We start from the raw sequence: 23,193 nt of genomic DNA on the forward strand, positions 1-23,193 counted from the left end.
CAAATGAGGTGAGATAAGGGAGGTAAAGGCAAAAAGGCCATGGTGGCAAAGTAGATAAAATATAGCAAGTAAAACACTGGAATGGTAGATTTGCAGTGGAAGAATGTGCAAAGTAGAAATAAAAATAATGGGGAGCTAAATAAATAAAATAAATACAGTAGGGAAAGAGGTAGTTGTTTGGGCTAAATTGTAGGTGGGCTATGTACATGTGCAGTAATCTGTGAGCTGCTCTGACAGCTGGTGCTTAAAGCTAGTGAGGGAGATGAGTGTTTCCAGTTTCAGAGATTTTTGTAGTTCGTTCCAGTCATTGGCAGCAGAGAACTGGAAGGAGAGGCGGCCAAAGAAAGAATTGGTTTTGGGGGTGACCAGAGGGATATACCTGCTGGAGAGCGTGCGTGTCCATGATGCCCTATTTCTAGCTGGGCTTTTTAGAAGCTCCTTTTTTTTTATATATATATTTTTTTCACAGATTTTTAAGAACTTGATCTAAGACCGACTTTATTTTTACTCTGTAAGGAATCGCCGGGTTGAAAGTCTGGACTTCGGGTCTGAGAAACCAGACTGCGACTCGTAAAGCTCCAGTATGTATGTAGGCTACTAAGTCAAGGCTAAGCACCCTTTTAATACATTAACGTTCAGTAGTATGGCAAAATGTAAGCTCTGTAGTCCTACCTGAAAGACAAGCCTGATTTGATCCCTTGATGGAGCGTAACAGCAGAGAGGATTACCAGAGCGTTTTGACACGTTATGATTCCATCCCACTGAAGACCGTTGGTCATATCTGACCTTACCGACACGCATGCGTCAAACCGTTAATGGAACCTCTCTTTTTTTTTTTTTTTAACAGAATTTAAGTCTCGAATAAGGATTGTAATTGTAGCGTACTGCTACTACAGCCTCTCTGGTTTTGAGTTGTGATCTGAAATGCTCAGTTTCTCTGAACATGTTGTTTTAGGGGGTTAAAGAGGCCATTGAGGTGAAAAGAGTGACCTAAATGGGTGCATGACTCTCTTCAGTTGGCCCTGCACTACAGTTAGCCTACAGACTCGTTTCTGCTTGGGCGTACTCCAGGCCTAAAATAATCTGTATTATCAAATCAGGGGTTTGAACTTGCAACCTTCCGGTTACTAGTCCAACACTCTAACCACTAGGCTACCCTTCCGCCCCAACAGGTATAGAGAGTCTCCTGTTTTTCTGTCATGTTTAAGATGCCAGTATGAAACGTGAATGTATGAAGTCCTTCAGATGTTATTTCTTTACTGTTGACAGTACATTTTAGAAGTCTATGTAAATGGATGTTTGTTATGGAGGCTGAATGGGTGTGTTGTAGTTTTATGTACAATGCCCCTCTGTAAGGCCTACATATTGTATATTTTAATGTAGGCTTTAAATACCATTTGATCTCTAGTCAACAACAAGGTTGTGCTTCTGTAGTGAGAAAGAGCTTAGTTATAATTTTGCACAGGGTCATGTGAGGAGCAGGCAGCCTATGTGCCAGAAGGTGGCAGCAATACTGATCCTGTTGTACATAAACAAAAGGAGATATAATTGAATTGCAGATCAGTTGCAATATCATTGCTGCTGTCCTTTGCTGCTATTATATAAGGATAATAAGGTCGCAATTGTAAATGAGAACTTGTTCTCAACTTGCCTGCCTGGTTAAATAAAAAAAATAATGCTGTTTTTTTTAAAAGTTATGGGCGATTCAATATTTTAAAGTTCTCTCTAAGCTTTGTTGGACAATTAAAGGTCAATACACTGCATTTCAAACAGTTTAGAATAATCACGTGAATTCAGGGCTTGTAAAATTATATGTAGGCTAAATAGAAGCCTTCCACAACCATACGACCCACTAATAATATAATTGGCTATTATAATATTTTTTTTTTTGCAATAATCACTGATCTGGCTTTAAAGTCTGTCTATGAAAATGCAATTTTTGTTAAACATTTAACCAAAACCATGCACATTGTACATCCACTAATGACCAACTTCTTGTAGCAGGCGTTCTAGAAAATGAACACTGTTTAGGAGAGCGATCTCTCAAGCACAAGCCCACGTGCTAGTGAGTAGCTAGCTAATCTTTATTTCAAGTTTAGCCAACTTGGATCTATTTGCTTGCTAACAAGGTAGAACTTATGAATGGACCTTCCTGTCTGTCTATGTCTGTTTGAACAACAGCCTGTTCACTGTTTAGATGTTGAAATCAAGTGGCCTACCTGGATAAGAAGATACTACTTTTTCAGAATGAGAGCAAGTTGCCAATTGCTTTAAATGCATATTTTTATGCTCATTGTACATTTATAAAACACTTGTCTGTGGCTAAAATGTTGCTAGTGACAGAAATGGAGCTTTAGTTTTCCACAACATGTTAATTGATACACTCGTTTTAATAGGGTCTGTTCTACATTTTGGAAGTTGAGACATAGAAAGGGTATCGTTAGAATGGTTCTAAGTTCTCATCTATTACAGTAAAATAATGTCTAAGCATTTTGGCGTCGATATGACAATGTTATGTTTTGTTTTTTGGGGGCCAAACCTCAAATGCAAGTAGCGAGTTTAAACTTTTTGTTGTCAGAGAGGAAGAAATTATCTTTTGTCTTTGTTGTGAGTAGTGATGCACCGATATGACATTTTTTGGCCGATACCAATAAACAATATAAAAAAATGTTGCGGCCTTTTAAGCATTCTAGTACAGTTAAATAGTTAAAACACACACGGACGCAGCGGTCTAAGGCACTGCACCTCAGTGCAAGTGGCGTCACTACAGTCCCTGGTTATAGTTCAGGCTGTATCACATCCGGCCATGATTGCATAGGGCGGCGCACAATTGGCCCAGTGTTGTCCGGGTTTGGCCGTTATAAATAAGAATCTGTTCTTAACTGACTTGCCTAGTTAAATAAAGGTTACACACCACACTGACCAAAAAGTTATTTGTTGGCATGTACGTATGTCCCCATTACCAGTAAAACCCAACCAAAACCTATTTATTTCACTTACTTGCTGTGCTGTTTCGTTTTTCATTTGTTGAGTTGTTTCATTCTCAACCAGGATTTCTACGCCCTCATCCACATACCCCGCTGTTTGGGTCTTTGCGTGTCAAAAAAGTTACACATCAAATAACACGTTTTGACCAATTTTACCATTATGGGCCTCAAGGATCTCGTCATGGTATCTCTGCGTTCACGTTTCCAATTGTGTTCGTTGTTCGTAGCTTATGCTGGCCCATACCATAACTCAACATTGACATCAGCAAACCGCTCACCCATACAATACCATACACGCACTGTCTGCCATCTGACCGGTACAGTTGAAACTGGGATTCATCCGTGAAGAGCGCACTTCTCCAGCGTGCCAGAGGCCATCGAAGGTGAGCAGTTTCCCACTGAAGTCGGTTACGCACCGAACTGCAGTGAGGTCAAAACCCTGGTGTGGACGACGAGCAAGCAGATGAGCTTCCCTGAGACGGTTACTGACAGTTTCAACAGAAATGTTTCATTGTGGAAACCCACAGTTTCATCAGCTGTCTGGGTTGCAGGTCTCAGACGATCCCGTATGTGAAGAAGCCGGATGTGAAGGTCCTGGGCTGGCGTGGTTATACGTGGTCTGCAGTTTTGAGGGCGGTTGGACATACTGCCAGATTCTCTAAAACGATGTTGGAGGTGTCTTTTGGCAGAGAAATTAACATTCAATGATCTGGCAAAAGCTCTGGTGGACATTCCTGCAGTCAGTATGTCAATTGCACGCTCCCTCAACTTGAGACATCTATGGCATTGTGTTGTGACACAAGTGCACATTTTTGTGGCCTTTTATTGTCCCCAGCACAAGGTACTCCTGTGTAATGATTATTCTGCTCACTAACAAGGATGTAAACAAATTTGTGCACAACATTTGAGAGTAAGCTTTTTGTGCATATGGAACATTTCTGGGATCTTTTATTTCAGCTCATGAAACATTGGACCACACGTTGTTTATTTTTGTGTACATATAAAGTGGGTAAAACGGAATGTAAACTTTATTAAAGTGACCAGTGTTCAATGACTGGAATACAGTATATACACTGAGTATACCAAGCGTTAGGAACACCGTCATTATATTGAGTTGTACCCCTATTTTAAAATTGGCACCGGCCAATTGACCGAGAGGAGAAAAATTGCGTATTTTTATTAGATGTTATGCTTCTTATCACACAGCGAACAGATACGGAGCCTAGTTTGAGTGAGAAATATGTCAGACAGTGCGAGAGTTGCTGCTGCCGCTGCTCTTGCTGTGAAGTGAAACTTGCTTCTATAATCCCAATCATAATGTAAGAATTGTTTAATGTAATCATTTGTTAAAAACAATTTTGATGGCCACAATAATTTTTTTCTCTTCAGGTAATTAAAATGTGATACCCATCTGCCATTCAAGTGGTTAGGCAAAGTGTGAAACACAGGGTTGAAAGTAAGGCAGTACGATCCAATACGGCGTCCCGGCAAAATAAAAAAGTGGGTGTACGCTGTACTGCCCAAAAAATGATAGGTTATTACACCATTATTTAACGTTACCGCATGTCAGCATGTCTTTTTGGTTATCAAAATGCTTAACTTAATTAATCAAAACAGTAGCCTATCTTATCGGCACCAGCGTAGAACATCGGCCATATCCTCAGTGTGGTGCATATTCACTGTCGTCATCATTGGGTCAGTGACACTTTCATTGGTTTTTGAACACTCATTTCCTCCTCCAGGTTAGATGGACGTCATGTTGTATTTGTGTCCCACCTTTTCATACACTGTTTTTATTGGTCTGAGAGAGTAGGCTACTTGTGTCCCGTACCAGTAAGAAATAAAATCAACTTTCACCCCTGGTGAAACGTAACGTTTTGCTTCATATTATGAGGCATGTCTTACCTTGCTTCAGAGTAGCAGAGCCAAAATCTGTTTCTTTAACAGAATGACAAGCTGACCACTAGAATAGATACACTTTACTATGGGGATAGTAGATTGACAGGCTAATGATGTTGGTTGTTACTCATCTTGTTGGCTGAGGAAAAGTAAATGGGGACAGTTATTCTAACGTCTTCAAAGTGTGTGTTGGAATTCGGTAAGAACCACGCACACAGTTGCCTGTTCCGTTTAGGGGAATTACCATCATCTAAATGTGATTTCTGACAGTATGAACACCGTGGATGGACGCCCTAATCAGGTTTATGCACCCAATGCATATGGGTTTGGTACATTTCTCAAATGTCCGGAGCTACATTTTCCTAACAAAAACTCTGGTTGACTCCCTCCACATGTTCTTAGTGATTTCCCTTTATTTGAAGTAGTGTGCCAGACAGTCAGATGGTTCTGGCCTCTGGTTTTCAGATGAACTCTCAGAGGAAGTGTTAGCGGGAGGAGGAGCCCAGACTGGCACGGCTCTGTTGTTCCTTATTGTTAAACCCTTCTGCACACATCTAGGACGCCTACACACACACACACACACACACACACACCTCCCTTTGTTTCTCCCCGTTCCAGCGTTGCCTGGTTTTCCTCTTGTAGCAGGTTTTCTGCATGATCCTTCCATTTACTGATTGAGACATGATTTTTGTACACACACACGATCTGAATACCGTACAAAATGACTCACTCACACATTGTGTGACTGGTTTAGCATATACCCCCTGATTTCCACAGAGACAAAATGCAGAGGTTCAGTGTTATATTGAATCGGTCCCTCAGCAGTCTTCGCTAACTAACACTTGCTGTTTTGCTGCCACACACATCAGCGTGCGTGGGCACTTCCGCTTGCCTGAAGCCACTGAGGCATGTGCTCCACCTGTTAATGCTAGTTGCCCATGGGCTCAATAGCTCCTCTGTCTTGCCATACCATATGTCTACATGGAGGTTTTCACATGCATTCTTCAGGCTATCTGCTCTTGAACAGCTGTGTTTGATATGACTATTTTAAGGACATTGTGTGTCAGTGAGTGTTTGTGTTGGTCTGGATTAACAGTGTCAATTTGTTAGGAAATGTGTTTTTTTTTTTACACAACGGGTCTACAGGAAACTCAATGATAGAAGTTTGCACCTGCCCTTGGTCTGGTTCGCTTAGAGCCGAGTTGATACAATCAAATGTAGAAAGGTTCCTTTATTCTGTAGATAACCAGCCAGGCTTGTATTTAAAGAGTGTTGTGCTCCTCTGATATAAAATGGCTGTGTGTGTCGCGTTGTTTGTTTTTGCCTGGTGTTATATTTTGGAAAAGGGTTGTTTGACCATAATCTGTTGATCCATACAAATCCTCCAGTGTTTATTTGATTCAGACCTTTGGTCAACCCTGACTGAGGGCCTGTGTGCCCAAACATTTGCACATTCGTTCAATACATATCTGGGTGTATTAGGTCTATAGCAGGGATCATCAGCTAGATTCGGCCGCAGTCTGATTTTATTATTTCAGTTTTTCTTGCGCGGATGGTCAGAGGGCCGGAACATAATGACTAATAATTTGTAGACTGCAAATTGGCCGCAAGAAGCCCAAACACATGTTTGCTAAAACATAATCATTTCAAACCTTGTTTACATTTGTATACGATCACATCTCTCCATTATGCGTGGGAATACTCGGGAACAGATTTCTTGAATTAAAATTACTTGGAGCTGATTTCCTGGTGTTTTTACAGTATTTTTTATTGTTGGACATAAGAATATTTTTTTTTGACACGCAAAGACCCCAACAGCATTCCGTAGAAATCCTGGTTGAGAATGAAACGACTGATCAAATGAACAGCACAGCAAGTAAGTGAAATAAATAGGTTTTGGTTGTTTTACTGGTAATGGGGACATACGTAAATCCAACAAAATAACTTTTTGGTGTGTGTGTGTGTAACCTTTTATTTAACTAGCTAAGTCTGTTAACAAATTCTTACTTACAATGAAGGCCCGGACGACGCTGGGCCAGTTGTGCGCCGCCCTATGGGACTCCCAATCACTGCCTGATGTGATACAGCCTGGATTCGAACCAGGGACTGTAGTGACGCCTCTTGAGATGTAGTGCCTTATGTGTATGTTAACTATTTAACTGTACTAGAACGGCCGCAAAATGTTTAAATATCGGTTATCGGTATCGTTTGTTTGCAAGGAAAATATCTCGTATCGGCCAAAAATGTCATATCGATGCATCACTAGTATACATTTCCTGCTTTAGAGTAGGAAGACCTTCCTCCCCCCCCCCGATCGTCTCATCGCTGCAACTCACCAACGGGCTTGGGAGGTGAAGGTGGAGTCATGCGTCCTCCGAAACATGACCCTCCAAACCCTGCTTCTTAACTCCCGCCAGCTTAACCTGGAAGCCAGCCGCACCAATGTGTCGGAGCAAACACTGTCCACCTGACGACTGAGGTCAGCCCGGCCTGCCACAAGGTGTTGCTAGAGCGCGATGAGCCAATTGTGTGCAGCCCTATGGGACGGCCGGTTGTGGTACAGCCCTGGATCGTACCCAGGTCTGTAAGGAAGCCTCTAGCACTGCGAAGCAATGTCTTAGACCGCTGCGCCACTCGGGAGGCCCTAGGGAGACCTTTTGGTAAACCAACCACAGTTACCAGACCTGAGCTGCATTTTCAATTGCTTGCCCTACATTCTAAACCAGCCTGTGTTGCCTTGCCTCTGTTTGAGGTGAGATGTCTGTCTGAACCGGTTGTCTTGTCTCCTCCAGGACTTGCACACTATTTACTGTCACTTCTACCACATGGATGTCCTGTCCCACCTCAGGGAGCACCAGCTCAGGTCAGATTCACCTCCCCGTTCATCCATTACTCCGACCACTCGCCCTACTTAAGCTCCATACACCAGGGCCTGTATTCATAAAGCAGCTCGGAGTAGGAGTGCTGATCTAGGGTCAGGTTGGCCTTTTTAAAAACATAATGAATGAGATTAGACTATGCTATATGGACAGAGGTGGACCTGATTCTAGATCAACACTCCTATTATGTGGTTATGAATACAGACACAGGAGGTGGAGCTACAACTAGAGTCTGAGTCATCCACATGGCCCTTCCTGTACAATCTTCTGTACATACATAGGACAGAGATGACTAACACACACTGGAGCCGGTGTGCAGGCCAGGCCATGCAGCTCTGAGACTGGCCCTGACATTCACCACAACCATTCCACATCACCAACATTCAGATATGAGAGCTGTCAGTCTGGTTGTGATAATGTATGAACTGGTAACGTCTTCTAATAATGTATGAAACTGATTGTGTCTGAAACTTGTTTTGTTGTTGTGCAGGTCAATGAGTACCTCAGCCAGGTATGAGAGACACGAAGCTAACCAGGTCCTGTTCTAGTAAGTTACACACACACACACACACACAACCCTAAACGTCTGCTTGGCTTCTCTTACAGAGCACTGTTTTCCTCTTCTGTCTGCTGCATGGTTGTCTTGTCATGTAACTGTTGTGTTCTCTGTGTTTACCATTTCTATACTACCAAAGACTCCTCACACTTCAAAGAATTGATCCGTGTCAGGACATAACAGCATCTCTTTAGTCTTGAAAGAAAGTCATAACGGCCTCTTCTGCTCCACTGCATAGAGTTAAGCTGTGTTATGGAAAGAGGGGGAGGGGGGAGAGAGGCATACTCTTCATATCCAACATGAGACAGGGGACCAACATTTTACATGTTGCGTTTTATATTTTTGTTCAGTGTATTTAGCTATTAAATGATTTGGTCAAGTAATTCTGCTTTTAGTTATAAGATAAACACAGCTATTCTGTGTAAAACTTGTCACAGTTGAAGAGGGGATGTTCTCAGCTTTGTGCAGGTATATTTTATTTCTCAGCTGTCTTATTTTACAACCAATATATTGATATGGATTTGCGATACAGGGCGTACGAAATGAGCATCGGCCTCTGCGAGCACCTCGGCCTCATTGGGTATTAGGCTATGACCGCAATGTTTTTTTTAGGACATTAATAATGAGTTTACTGTTCGATTAAAACATGGCTACGTCCTGTGAAAAATGTATTTGGAGGTAGTGATTTAGCTAATATGTTTTGAATTTCCACTTACCCAGCTGGTGAATTGGCACCAAATATATTAGTGCACGTAAAGATGTTGGCAAATTAATCTCTATTTAACAAAAAAGTCATTTTTTTTACAGTAAAATATAACAATTTCTGTATTAGGTTGCAGTGCACATGGACATGTCTTGAATCATGCATTCCTGCTTAGATGAAACAAGTTATTTGAATACCATTTCAGTAGTCTATTGCACGTCTTTATTTAAGCACTGTGAATGCCATTAGAAGCCTACTCATTTTTTCTATTAGTGACGGCGTGAAGAATCATGGGAATATTAGCAGGTTTGTGGCGCACACGCAGACCTCAAAATTGCATTAAAAAAAGTATTAAATTCAACTTGATGGAACCTGCAGATACCCCGTACCACCTCAAGCAACATTCAAGACTTGTTTGTAGGGCCCATAGTTTTTCCTGGTTAGATCATATGGTGAGGAAAAACTCTGGTCCTTCCTTTTAAAGTATGATGCATGTGATGTCACCATGCAGACGTGTCCATAAACAGCACTATGTAGACTAACACAATGTCCCTTGTTATCTTGTCTCCGTCTTCAGCGCAGACAGCATCTCCACATGCTGGTACACCCTCCTGTCCGGTTCAGTTATCCTCAAGGACCACATGTACTTGGCCAGATGCTGGTAGGTTCCATCTATGTTCCATTTATCAGCACACAGCCCTTCACCAGGGTTGGGTAGTAAAGGATTACATGTAACTAATTTAAAAAATAATAATAATGTAATCTGTTACGTTACCAGCAAAAACAAATACTTTGAAACTAGATGATTACGTCCAGGATTACTTTTAAAGTCACAAATTATTTTTGAGAACATTATTTGACACCTTTCTGTTTTCTCAATGACATTCAAATCAGCATTGAAAAAATAAAAGTTTAAGTTTGTTCCACCTGAGTGAGTCTGACCACAAGTCAGAGACCACTATGACACACCAAATGTGTTTGATGGATCGTGGGAAAAGAGCAGGAACAGGCTTTTGTAGGCTACAGTCCAAGCTATGTCTTCCAATGGTGCGACTGCTGTCAGCATCCAAAGATTATCCAACTTGAATAAACGCTTGTAGGTAAGGATGACAACAGTGGTCTACAGCGATACGGATATCACTTATTATTGACATCTACATAGCGCATTGATGTGAATCACACTGCTGCTCTCTCATTTAGCTATTTTTGCCTTACAGATTTCGGTTCCTGTGGATGGCTATGCATTTGAACCCAATAATTGTTCAATTGAAGTTTAAGCTGCCTATCAATCATTGTTTTTGTGCTCTTGCAACAGCTGCATAGTGGGGTTCCTAGCCTATGGAATACAAGATTCAGGGAGTTCCTTTCTTTTTAAACTCCTCCGTGGTACTACATTTACATGTTAGTCATTTAGCAGATGCTCTTATCCAGAGTGACTTGCAGTTAGTGCATTCATCTTAAGATAGCTAGGTGGGACAACCACATTTCATAGGCATAGTAAGTACACTTTTCCTACAAAGTAGTTATCAGCAAAGTCAGAGCTAGAAGACGGGGAGGGGGTAAAGTGCAAGTGTTGGTTCAGGAAAGTTTTTGTGCTCGATACTGTTGAACTCGTATAATTTAAGAGTTCCATATGGCTCTGGGCAAAAGTAGTGCACTATAAAGGAAATGAGTTGCCGTTTGGGACGCATCCAGAGAGGCTGGTAGTGTGATATATTCAGCTCTGGAGGTGTGTCTCCTATCTTGCAGCAGCAGTGTGCTTCAGATCTGTGTTGGCTTTGATAAGAAGAGATGTGATGAAGCGCCTGTAATACTACTTTTACATAGGATTTACTGTGTTCAACCTATAAAATATTAAACATTTGGGCAATGTTTATATGAGTTAACCCCTTTACACACAGGCCCATTTCTTAAGACATTCTTGCCTGAATACACTTTTTATGCACATGCCGGTGATGAGTGGTAGTAGTGGTTTGCAGATGTGGGTGGGCCACTATTTGAATAAATCCATTGAATATACAGCATCAAAAAGACATCCATTATTCATTTGTTTAGGCAGGTCCTAAGAAACATCAAGACTTTTTAAATGTATTTTTTAAACAATAGAATGGCGTATTGAGTTTAATTATGTTAAGTCCAAATTAATGAAATCAATAGTTTATTTAGTTAAACAGACAAGACACACCTACCCCGATCAGTCAATACACATATACATATATATATTTTGTAGTAAGAATGTAATTAAATATAACAGAATAAAATAGCAGCGTGTGGAACCGCTGTCATATAAAAACTACCTCTTGCCCAAGGCAAGCCCATGCTTTTTCTTTTCCACGTTTCACCTCTTTCCTACCCTCACTCCGCTTTGTTAGGGAGCAGAAAATAGCCATCTATATGTTCAAAAGCATGTGAGTCTCGTGTTGATACTTCACAACCTCCAGGCTTTTGGAGTCTCCTTTACACGATTTAGCAAAATAATAGGCCTACACTTGATATAAACTAAATACAGTGGCCTACACTTGATTTAGACTAAATACAGTGGCCTACACTTGATTTAGACTAAATAAATTGGCCTACACTTGATTTAGACTACATTATTGCAAGCTAAATGTTTCTGATCAGTGACAGATTAGCAAACTAATAGACGAGCTATACCACCTCCACTTATTAACCAAATGTACAGACAGAGATTCAGTGAAACAAAATCAGCATTACGGCTACATTTTATACTAAGCCGTAGGCAGAACTTTACCGCAATCATGACTTGGTCGGTTGGTGGAAAAAAGTCTTTGCTAGGTAAAGCCCCGCCTTATCTCAGCTCAATGGTCACCATAGCAACACCCACCCGTAGCACGTGCTCCAGCAGGTATATTTCACTGGTCATCCCCAAACCCAACACATCCTTTGGCCACCTTTCCTTCCAGTTCTCTGCTGCCAATGACTGGAACGAATTGCAAAAATCACTGAAGTTGGAGACTCACTAACTTTAAGTATCAGCTGTCGGAGTAGCTTACCGATCACTGCAGCTGTACACAGCCCATATGTAAATAGCCCATCCAACCAACTACCTACCTCATCCACATGTTTTTCTGCTCTTTTGCCCACCAGTATTTCTACTTCATCATCTGCATAGCTATCACTCTAGTGTAAATTGCTAAATTGTAATTACTTCGCCACTATGGCCTATTTATCGCCTTACATCATTTGCACACACTATACTGATTAATCTATTGTGTTATTGACTGTACGTTTGTTTATCCCATGTGTAACTCTTGTTTTTGTCGCACTGCGGTAAAATACCGTTTTCTTTTAAATAGAGGCTTTGTCACCAGCAATACCTTTCATATATATATATATATATATATTTTTTTTTTTTTAAAGTTGGAGGGATACTAAAGTTGGCGGAAAAACGTATTGTTTGAAAGGTGTTTTATAGAGCAATTCTAACAGTTGCTCACAGTCATTTTAACACACTTAAGTAGGGATCATGTCTGTGATGGAGTGCAGCTTTGATGAGAGTGTGAGATTCCTCCAGCAACACGTGACTATAATAACTGCAGCTGCCAATAATGAGGTGTGTGTGTGTTGCTGATTGACTGCAGATGTCTTGGACACAGACACACCAGCCAGGCCCATTCTCACTGCTTATTGTTTTTTGTCTGCCTGCATCAGTTGGTCTCTCCAACACGCCCTCACTCCTCTACTTTGTCCTGCCCAGACATAAAACACAATCCTGAACCAATTAGTTTTGTGAGCTCAAGACTGAAAGTGTTTTGAAAGAGAATTTGCACATAGAACCACTTCCTCTACCCCATTTAGGCTAGTGCCATCCAATTTATTAATATTTCCAAGAGCTCCCTGCCTATAGACAATTAAGCCATGTTTACACTGCAGGCCTTAATACTCAAATCATTTTAGTTTTTCAAATCTGTTTTTGAATACTGACTGTCCAAACAGCAAGATACAAGTAACCACGTGTGTTCAGACTGTAGTAATTTGCTGACATGGCTACACTAGTTATGGTAATGGTGGGTGTGTATGCAGTGGTGTACAGTTGTGGCCAAAATATTTGAGAATGACACATGATTTTCAAAGTCTGCTGCCTCAGTTTGTATGATGACAATTTGCATATACTCTAGAATGTTATGAAGAGTGATCAGATGAACTGCAATTAATTGCAAAGTCCCTCTTTGCCATGCAAATTAACTGAATCCCCCCAACACATTTCCACTGCATTTCAGTCCTGCCACAAAAGGACCAGCTGACATCATGTCAGTGATTCTCTCGTTAACACAGGTGTGAGTGTTGACAAAGACAAGGCTGGAGGTCACTCGGCCATGCTGATTGAGTTCGAATAACAGACTGGAAGCTTCAAAGGAAGGGTGGTGCTTGGAATCATTGTTCTTCCTCTGTCAAACATGGTTACCTGCAAGGAAACACTTGCCATCATCATTGCTTTGCACAAAACGGGCTTCACAGAAAAGGATATTTCTGCCAGTAAGATTGCACATAAATCAACCATTTATCGGATCATCAAGAACTTCAAGGAGAGCGGTTCAAAAGTTGTGAAGAAGGCTTCAGGGCGCCCAAGAAAGTCCAGCAAGCGCCAGGACCGTCTCCTAAAGTTGATTCAGCTGCGGGATCAGGGCACCACCAGTACAGAGCTTGCTCAGGAATGGCAGCAGGCAGGTGTGAGTGCATCTGCACGCACAGTGAGGCGAAGACTTTTGGAGGATGGCCTAGTGTCAAGAAGGGCAGCAAAGAAGCTGCTTCTCTCCAGGAAAAACATCAGGGACAGACTGATATTCTGCAAAAGGTGCAGGGATTGGACTGCTGAGGACTGGGGTAACATCATTTTCTCTGAATCCCCTTTCCGATTGTTTGGGGCATCCAGAAAAAAGCTTGTCCGGAGTAGACAAGGTGAGCAATACCATCAGTCCTGTGTCATGCCAACAGTAAAGCTTCTTGAGACCATTCATGTGTGGGGTTGCTTCTCAGCCAAGGGAGTGGGCTCACTCACATTTTTTCCTAAGAACACAGCCATGAATAAAGAATGGTACCAACACATCCTCCGAGAGCAACTTCTCCCAACCATCCAGGAACAGTTTGGTGACGAACACTGTCTTTTCCAGCATGATGGAGCACCTTGCCATAAGGCAAAAGTGATAACTACGTGGCATCGATATTTTGGGTCCATGGCCAGGAAACTTCCCAGACCTTAATCCCATTGAGAACTTGCCTCAAGAGGTGGGTGGACAAACAAAACCCCACAAATTCTGACAAACTCCCAAGCATTGATTATGCAAGAATGGGCTACCATCAGTCAGGATGTGGTGCAGAAGTTAATTGACAGCATGCCAGGGCAGATTGCAGAGGTCTTGAAAAAGGGTCAACATTGCAAATATTGACTCTTTGCATCAACTTCATGTTATTGTCAATAAAAGCCTTTGACTCTTATGAAATGCTTGTAATTATATTTCAGTATTCCATAGTAACATCTGACAAAAATATCTAAAGACACTGAAGCAGCAAACTGTGGAAATTAATATTTGTCATTCTCAAAACCTTTGGCCACGACTGTAAGCGGATTGGTGGTGCTCTTGCTTCCCGTCACTCAGAAGTTGTTGTATAGCGAACAAAGATGACAACAATGCCTGCTATGGACGTTTCCTTGTTGCTTTGAATGTTTTGAATCGTAGTCACTTTACCTCTACCTACATGTAGGGTACCAGTAAGTACTGAGGTGATGTACAGGGATACACGGTCATTAACAGTCTAAAAAACAAATCAGATTTTACTGTTCAGACACGTCTTATTGCCAGTAATCAATTATTTCAATCGCCCTATGAAGGTAGTTTGAAATGTGGCTTGAAATATCCTATTCCATGTGCCTTTTTTGTCTATTAAGACTTCAAGCTGCCAGAGTGAACAAGGCTTTAGTCATTCTAGATGGCACTGCATATATTGGATTTGAAGCACTGAGGTTTACACAAATGGAAAATGGGGACAATAAGCATTGAAAACTCTTGGTGTGTAGCTGAATCTGCTTGTTGGCAGCAGTTTGTCCTACATTAGGTGACCATGCTTTAGTGCAGAAGGAAAAGTTGGGCAATTATTTTGTTTTTTTCCCTCACTTTTATTTAACCAGTTAGGCTAGTTGAGAACAAGTTCTCATTTACAACTGCGAACTGGCCAAGATAAAGCAAAGCAGTGCGACACAAACAACAACGCAGAGTTACACATGGAATAAACAAACACAGTCAATAACACAAGCACCTCGAGGAGATATTAAAGTGTGTGTGAACATGGTGTCTGTGTGCTCCCGCATGTCAGTTAATGACAGACAGAGGGTGGGGGGGGGGGATGCTGCCCTGCAGGGGGCAGTTGGGAGGAGGGGGATTGGGGGGCTGGAGGGCAGAGAGCAGAGGGGAAGGGAATAATATGGAACTCCTGGAAGAACTGGGACTGACCATGTGTTCCTGAGTAGCCTGTAGCCCAGAAGCACATCCAGGCAGGAAATTAACACACACCCACACACACCGCCCTGGAGCCACCGGACACACAGACCAGAGTAGAGGGGACTCACTCCCTCCCTTAGAAAGGACCAACTCAAGCCCATAATGACTCTCCTCCTCTTTCCCCTGGATCTCTAAACAGACCCCTCTTTCCCCTGGATCTCTAAACAGACCCCTCTTTCCCCTTTCCCCTGGATCTCTAAACAGACCCTCCTCTTCCCCCTGGATCTCTAATCAGACTGGACTCTGATTTAAAATAGCAGACGTTTGGATTGAGACCTGTGCTATTCTATTCCCCCCCCCCCCCCCCCCCCCATTTTATATATATTTTTATTTTATTTTTAAGGATATTCTGGATGTCATTATCCCAGAGAAGGGGATCTGTATGTAGCTGTTTGAGTTAGTGTTTGTCTTCTTCCGTTGTGCGTTTATCGTTCTATTTGGAGTTGACCCCTAGGACACGGAGTTCTGGATGTGTGCCGGAGTAAGTCATTGAGGAGGTTTTCGACTTCTCCCTATGCTTGTGGACTGATGCCGGCATTGGATTATGCTCCCTGGGAAAAACTCTTAAGGACTAAATGTTTTGGAATTCCCTGTGGGACGCACACATCAGCAAGATGCCATGAGGCCTGTGTGATTTGACATGAAAGCGTACTATTCATGTTGTTGATTTTAAAGCTGACAGAGATATGTACAGAGTAAGAAAGGCACATTTCCCCAGACTGAGACATGGCTTAACTGAGGAATAGCCCACGGGAAGTGTTTCTTTCTACTTGCAGTTTCACTTCTAAAACGGATTCATCTTAACTTACCCCATTACAGAGGAACACAGCCTTGTTTAACACAACATTAAGTGATCCTGTAGCTGACAGAAAGGTTGTTTTCTAAAGTCTTGTGAAGTTCTCATGTCTTCCAATGTTTTAAATCTGGTGAAACCGCAGCCCTTCTCTTGTCCAGTGATTGTTGTTGATTGTCCGGCATGTTCAAGGTAAGCTAACACCGGGGAAGTTCCCTTAAATAATAAAGTAACATTTCAGTTTTTTTTTAATATTTTCTACTACATTAGAATATCATTGGTATTCCTGCTCAATAATGTAGACCAGGGTTAGGCAACCTCATGTTTTTGATGTAAGGGAAGACCAGGTGTTTTGAATTTAGGTAATCAATAAACTGCTCAGTTGGTCAGGTATGGTGCCTCGTTAGAACAACATCCTGTGGCACTCGGGGTACAGGGTTGCCTACCCCTGACATAGACTAAAGGGGCTGTAGGAATTGAATTGACTGGCTTGTTTAATAGTATGAAATGAGAACACTACATGGAGGTTAGCCAACTTCTCTTGACTACCCTCCTCTCCAACCACCCCCCACTCATCCCAGATACTGTACATGCCAAAGCAGATTAAATCATGTGTGCAAGAGTCGCCTACCCCCCTGTATGGACAAACGCACACAATGCCTCTCCTAAAGGACTCCACACAGTCTATGCATTGACTCCCTTGATACAATGACTGTATAAAATACACAATTCATGATACTGTCATTTTTGCAAATTTTTATCAAGGGTGTCAATTTTGGGCCCCACTGTTTATTAACTCCTGGGGGTGAGCTGGAGAGAGGAAAAGGAAGCCAGGCAGGCAGAAAGGCTGACAGTTTGTACAGAAATTATTTGGTTGTTCAAACCCAGTTTCATCATCTGTCCGGGTGAAGAAGCCGGATTTGGAGGTCCTGGGCTGGCGTGTTTACACGTGGTCTGCGGTTGTGAGGCTGGTTTTACATACTTCCAAATTCTCTAAAATGACCCTTGGAGGCCGCTTATGGTCGAGAAATTAACATTAAATTCTTTGGCAACAGCTCTGGTGGACATTCCTGCAGTGAGCAAGCCGATTCCATGCTCAATCAAAACTTGGCGTTGTGTGACCCAACTGCATATTTTAGTGGCCTTTTATTGTCCCAAGCACAAGGTGCACCTGTGTAATGATCATTCTGTTTAATCAGCTTCCTGTCAGGTGGATGGATTATATTGGCCAAGGAGAAATGCTCACTAACAAAGATGGTAAACAAAATGGTTTTCACAATTTCAGAGAAATAAGCTTTTTGTGCATATGGAACATTTCTGTGATCTTTTGTTTCAGCTCATGAAACATAGGATCAACACTTTACATGTTGGGTTTATATTTTAGTTCATTGTAGTTGGTGACTATTTTGGTATCTCATAAGAAAATATTTGTATAGCTGAACAGCTCCATTCATATGAATGGGGAACCAGGTCTTAATGACCTGGTTTGTGGGAAAGTCATTGGGCTGACTAACGTGATACTACTACACCATGTGATTGATCTGAAGTGTGAAAGCCATCTGAGCCGGCCTGTTCTTTTCCATGGTGGAACCAGTGAAAAGGCTGAGCCCTGTTTCGTCCCAAATGTCACCCAATTCCCTACTTAGGATCTGTTCAAAGCAGCACCCTATGGGCCCTGATCAAAAATGGTGCACTATATAGTGAATAGGGTACCATTTGGGACACAGACCAGTTTCGAGATCAATAAGCTCCTTTGTGATCCCAGTCAAACATGACCTTATTGTCCAGAGGGGAGCAGGTCGATTCAATCCTCAATGGACAGTTGACTCGCTGTGTGAATCTCCTATCAATCCTTTATTTTGTTAACAAGCATCAACTTTAACCTGCTACTAAATTACCAATACCAGTTCACCTCAATGCATTAGTGGAGAATGATTGTTGATTTTATATTGTCACTGTTAGAAATAAATAGGCCTAACTATCGTAATCGCTTCAATTTGAACTGGTCGATCTTTGCATCATTGGATACAGACATCAGTACTGACTGCAATACATTGAAATTGACACCAAAAGCAGTGTCTCTAATTTGCAATGTAAAAGTGTATTCGGTGTTGAACAACAGTGTTAATTTTGTCAACAAAAAGAGTGACTCAAATATTTGTCATACCTATTTTTCTGTGGCAATTGACGAGACGATCACTGACTAAATATTCCCAGAAAAAACTGACTAAACAAAAGTTATTTTTAATTTCAGTTAGCTAAAACGATCTCTGTGACTGAAATCTGACTACTAAGTGGACTGGACAATAGTTTTTGGAGAGATTGAGCTTTTCCGTGACGACCACAATTAATATTAACAGCACAGATTGAGATTAATAGTAAAACAACAGTCTAGCGATGTTTTTCTCTCCCTTGAGTAGGCTATAGAAAATTTGGTTGTCTTTACATTTTTTTTACATTTTTGCTCAACCGTTAACCATTTTTTAACCGTTAACCTTTTTTTGTTGTTTTAGGCAATACCTTGTTGGGTCATGTTACCTCATTAGCTAGATATAGCTAACAACCTTGGGAGTGTTGAGCATGATGCAACGTTTTGGAACGTTCAGATAGAAATATGCTATGTAGAACAAACATGCCTGACGTGTTTAAGGAATAACGTTGGCGCTATTCATAGAATTTCTATCTGCAACGATGGAGAATGTTTTTCCAACTGAACGTACCTCTGGTAACATTACCAGTAACCTATATGCAAACATTTTGGCGGCACAGAGAGAAAGGAAAAGGGATAGCAAGCAATTTGACTACATCATTCTTGCCACTATGCTTTATCTGACTGGTTAAATACATGTATTTAGAGTTACTGTGGACCCAGTGACTTAGACTTCAGTACTTGGACCAGGACTCGAGCACAGGGGACTTGGGACTCGATGGGGTTTAGTGACTCACAGGGCGAAACAGCCATTAGCCCACGTTCTAATTCTAATGGAGGTGCAACACACAATACTTTGTGCCACCATCTCTCTGTCCCTCTCTGTGTTTCTCCCGGCCTTTCTTTTTCTGTCTCTCTCTCGGCTTGTGTGTGCCTTGTTTTGTATGTAATGTGCAATATTTATGTAGGCCGAATTAGGAATTTACATGGCCATATAATCTTATTTTTTTGTCATATTTCTGCTGTTGGAAAGAAATAGGATGCTGCTCAGAAGAATATGTTGATAGGACAAGGCTATGTATGTTTGTGCACATGGAAGTCAGTGCTTTATGTTTGTTAATGAGGAAAGATAAATGCAATGTGACTAAAATGAAAAGGGCATTTAGTTGACTAAAATGTCCCACCGTTTTTGTCATTTTGACAGTAACTAGACTAAATCATTATTCAAATGACAAAAATGTGACTAAGACTTAATGATATTTTAGTCATAATGACTAAGACTAGACTGTAGTCCCACCCTGGCCATATAAAGATGCCTTGGCCTTCCACTTGATTTAACACCCTGTGTCCTCTGTGCTGTGTGTTCTCTCTCCACAGCTTTGGCAAGCAGCTGGGGGGCAGACGAGGCTGTGAATGCATCACTTTAGAGCCCTCAGAAATGATTGTGGTGAGTAGAGCCACTGCTTCTCTTTCTCTCTGTCTCCATATCTACTGACTCTAGTACAGAAAAACACAGACTGGGACAAAGACACTGGATTGTGGCAGTAGGTGCAAAATGCCACAGAGCCTACATAATTAGATTGTTGTCTTAAAGCTTTCCTCTCCATGGGTTCTTCAGTTTCATCTGAACTAGGCCTATAGTCTTAAGAAGACAATACTACAGTAATACAGCTCAATGCGATGCCTACAAAGGCTGTATCACCCAATCAGTAAATAGGCCTACATTGAGGCTTGTCTGTCTGCGAGGCAGCTAGGTCATAGTTGTAGCACACCACATTCAGACTGAGTCCATCACCACCATCTCCCTGAGCAGGCCTGGCCAGCGAGCACCAAGCAGGCTGCTCCATCAGAAGCAGGCTGGGAGCAGGAAATAGGCTTCTCTATTAGATTTGGCTTGGCTGGTTCTGCTGGCCTGGGTCCTCTATCCATCCGCTGGTTGGCATCCACTGGAGGAGGATAGTGAGGGGAGGGTGAATGTGGAATGAAAGTCTTCACTGTGTGCAGATGGACTGGCTGATTAGCTGTGCCTGGGAAGACATTGGAGGGGGGGTGGTAGGCTGGGGAAATGAAATTACGTAAGCTGTTGTTCATATCCGCCCATTTCCTCACCCTTTCGGCCCTGATTGTCCGTAATGCTGCTAATAACCACAGCCAGTGTTGTGGTTACTGATGGCTCAGTCAGTCCATATAGGCAGCAGAGAGGGCGGTGAAATGAGACTGGATTGTTTTGATGACCATGTAATTGATATTGCATCATAGAAAAGTAATTGGAGAATAATCACTTGATCGTGCTCTAGCGACTCCTTGTGGCGGGCCAGGCGCCTGCAAGCTGACCTCGGTCGTCAGTTGAATGGTGTTCCCTCCGACATGTTGGTGTGGCTGGCTTCCGTGTTAAGCGATCAGTGTTAAGAAGCAGTGCAGCTTGCCGCTAACGGGACCTCTATGGGCTTTGCAATCACAGAAGTGATCAATGGAAAATAGCGAGGTCAGCTAATTAGCTAGCTCCGTATTGTTGACCACCTAACGCTAGCTAGCAAGCCAGTTAATATATATATTTTTAAATGTATTATTATTTGAATTATTATTCATATTATGAATAAAACTGCTGTTGACATCAGGATACGAATTGAGAGCACTAGTTAGCTCCAAAACTGGTTAGTAACTTTGGCTGCATGCTGACAGTGCATTCAGAGCCATCCAGTGGCTAGCCACAACACAACCCTTCATTTTACCAGGATCCTGTAACGCAATTGTAATGACCGTCAGGGTTGGGTAGGTTACTTTCTAAATGTAATCTGTTAGTTACTAGTTACCTGTCCAAAATTGTAATCAGTAACAACTTTTGAATTACCCAAATTCAGTAACGTAATCTGATTACATTCTATTACTTTTAGATTGCTTTCCCCTTAAGAGGCATTAAAATAAGACAAACATGTATGTTACCAATTGAACAACCTCTATTGCAGGATAAATGTTAAAGTTTACATAGCTGGTCATATGTGGATGTTAAATTGTGCTTTATGGGTTGGTTATGTAGGCTTCTTCTATCGCTTTCTGCTACATATAATAAATAATACAACTAAATTATATCTTTACATTAAAAACCAAACTCTATCAGAATTCCAGTCATTCCAATACATGTTATACCCCTTGATCTGCAAGAATAGGACTTAGAAATATGGAAGTATAGATTAGCCAAATTGTTTTACCTGAGCATGACCCCAAAACTAAGGATTTATTAGCCAGCCCTACTGTTTATGATTTTGTTGTCATGCTGGACTGATTTGAGTTTAAAAATAAATGCTGCGCTCATGGAATGGCATGTTTTGAGCACTACTGAAAAGAGCTATTTACTTGTGAAAAATGAATGCTTTATGCTGCATTTGCTATAGGCCTAATGTTTCCCTTTTTGTTGGTGACACCTTGATTTCTTGATAATCCACAGATGAAACAATAACAAAACGATTGCCCCGCCTCTGTTTTGGGAAAAAGAAATGTAACCACTCTCAGATTAATAGACAGCTATGGATGCAAGGACTGACCATCCATGATATCAAAATTATTATTTTAGCCCTGTTATGAGGCTATACAGTGTTTACATCTACAATGCTTACAAACATTGAAAAAATACAAGCTTATATGTTGGGTTCTCATGGAGTGTGACAGTTGAACTAAGCTCATGAGGCATTTATAAGTTATATTCTTCAAGTGTGTGTGTGTGTGTGATATATATTTCACAGTGGGTGCGAGACCTGGAGAGGCCTACAAGCCACAGTGTCGCGTACCCATTGTGAAATTTGGTGGAGTATCGGTGATGATCTGGGGGTGCTTCAGCAAGGCTGGAATCGGGCAGATTTGTCTGTGTGAAGGACCCATGAATCGAGCCACGTACAAGGTTGTCCTGAAAGAAAGCTTGCTTCCTTCTGCTCTGACAATGTTCCCCAACTCTGAGGATTGGTTTTTCCAGCAGGACAATGCTCCATGCCACACAGCCAGGTCAATCAAGGTGTGGATGGAGGACCACCAGATCAAGACCCTGTCATGGCCAGCCCAGGAGTGACATAAAGTCCATGTGAAAGACTGGTGGAGAACATGCCAAGATGCAAGAAAGCTGTGATTTAAAATCAGGGTTATTCTACCAAATATTGATTTCTGAACTCTTCCTAAGTTAAAACATTAGTATTTAAAAATTAATATGAACTTATTTTCTTTGCATTGTTTGAGGTCTGACAACACTGCATATTTTTTGTTATTTTGACCAGTTGTCATTTATTGCAAATAAATGTTCTAAATGACAATATTTTTTATTTGGATGAAATGTTGTCAGTAGTTTATAGAATATAGCAAAACATTTTATTTTACCCAAACACATACCTATAAATAGTGAAAAAATTTATTTTGCAGTGATATCTTAATTTTTTCCAGAGCGTATAAATATATATTAGGAATGCAACGGTACACACTATGTTGTCGAACATTTCGGGACGACCCTGATGGTTCATTACGCACACGTGAACCGCGGAATTATGATATGTCTGACATTTTCCTTGAATTTCCCAAACTATCTTTTTGCGCTGCAGGCTACATGTACGATGTATATTCAGATCCATAGAACCAGACACTTGGTTTGTGAACAGGCAAGGCAGGCAACTGCTTGGGGCCCCAGGCCGTTAGGGGCTCCTGAGGGCTGAACAACTTTACTCTGCAGC

The 23,193-nt window shown here is 41.6% G+C and overlaps 1 protein-coding gene across 8 annotated transcripts in view; it reads left to right on the top strand.

Annotated features, from left to right (window-relative positions):
* Positions 1–23,193, top strand: part of LOC110533377 (rap guanine nucleotide exchange factor 6) — a 150,790-nt gene that overhangs the window by 15,886 nt on the left and 111,711 nt on the right. For 5 of the 8 annotated variants that reach the window (XM_036989732.1, XM_036989734.1, XM_036989735.1 and 2 more), the window contains exons 2-5: positions 7,679–7,749; positions 8,256–8,312; positions 9,602–9,685; positions 19,862–19,931. In XM_036989732.1, the coding sequence (XP_036845627.1) occupies positions 7,679–7,749; positions 8,256–8,312; positions 9,602–9,685; positions 19,862–19,931 (282 nt within the window). Of the gene's footprint in view, positions 1–7,678; positions 7,750–8,255; positions 8,313–9,601; positions 9,686–15,916; positions 16,528–19,861; positions 19,932–23,193 lie in introns of those variants that run through there. The other 3 variants (XM_036989738.1, XM_036989739.1, XM_036989736.1) reach the window with 2 other exon arrangements.

The sequence above is a fragment of the Oncorhynchus mykiss genome, chromosome 10, assembly GCF_013265735.2.
Source record: "Oncorhynchus mykiss isolate Arlee chromosome 10, USDA_OmykA_1.1, whole genome shotgun sequence".
Lineage (NCBI taxonomy): Eukaryota > Metazoa > Chordata > Actinopteri > Salmoniformes > Salmonidae > Oncorhynchus > Oncorhynchus mykiss.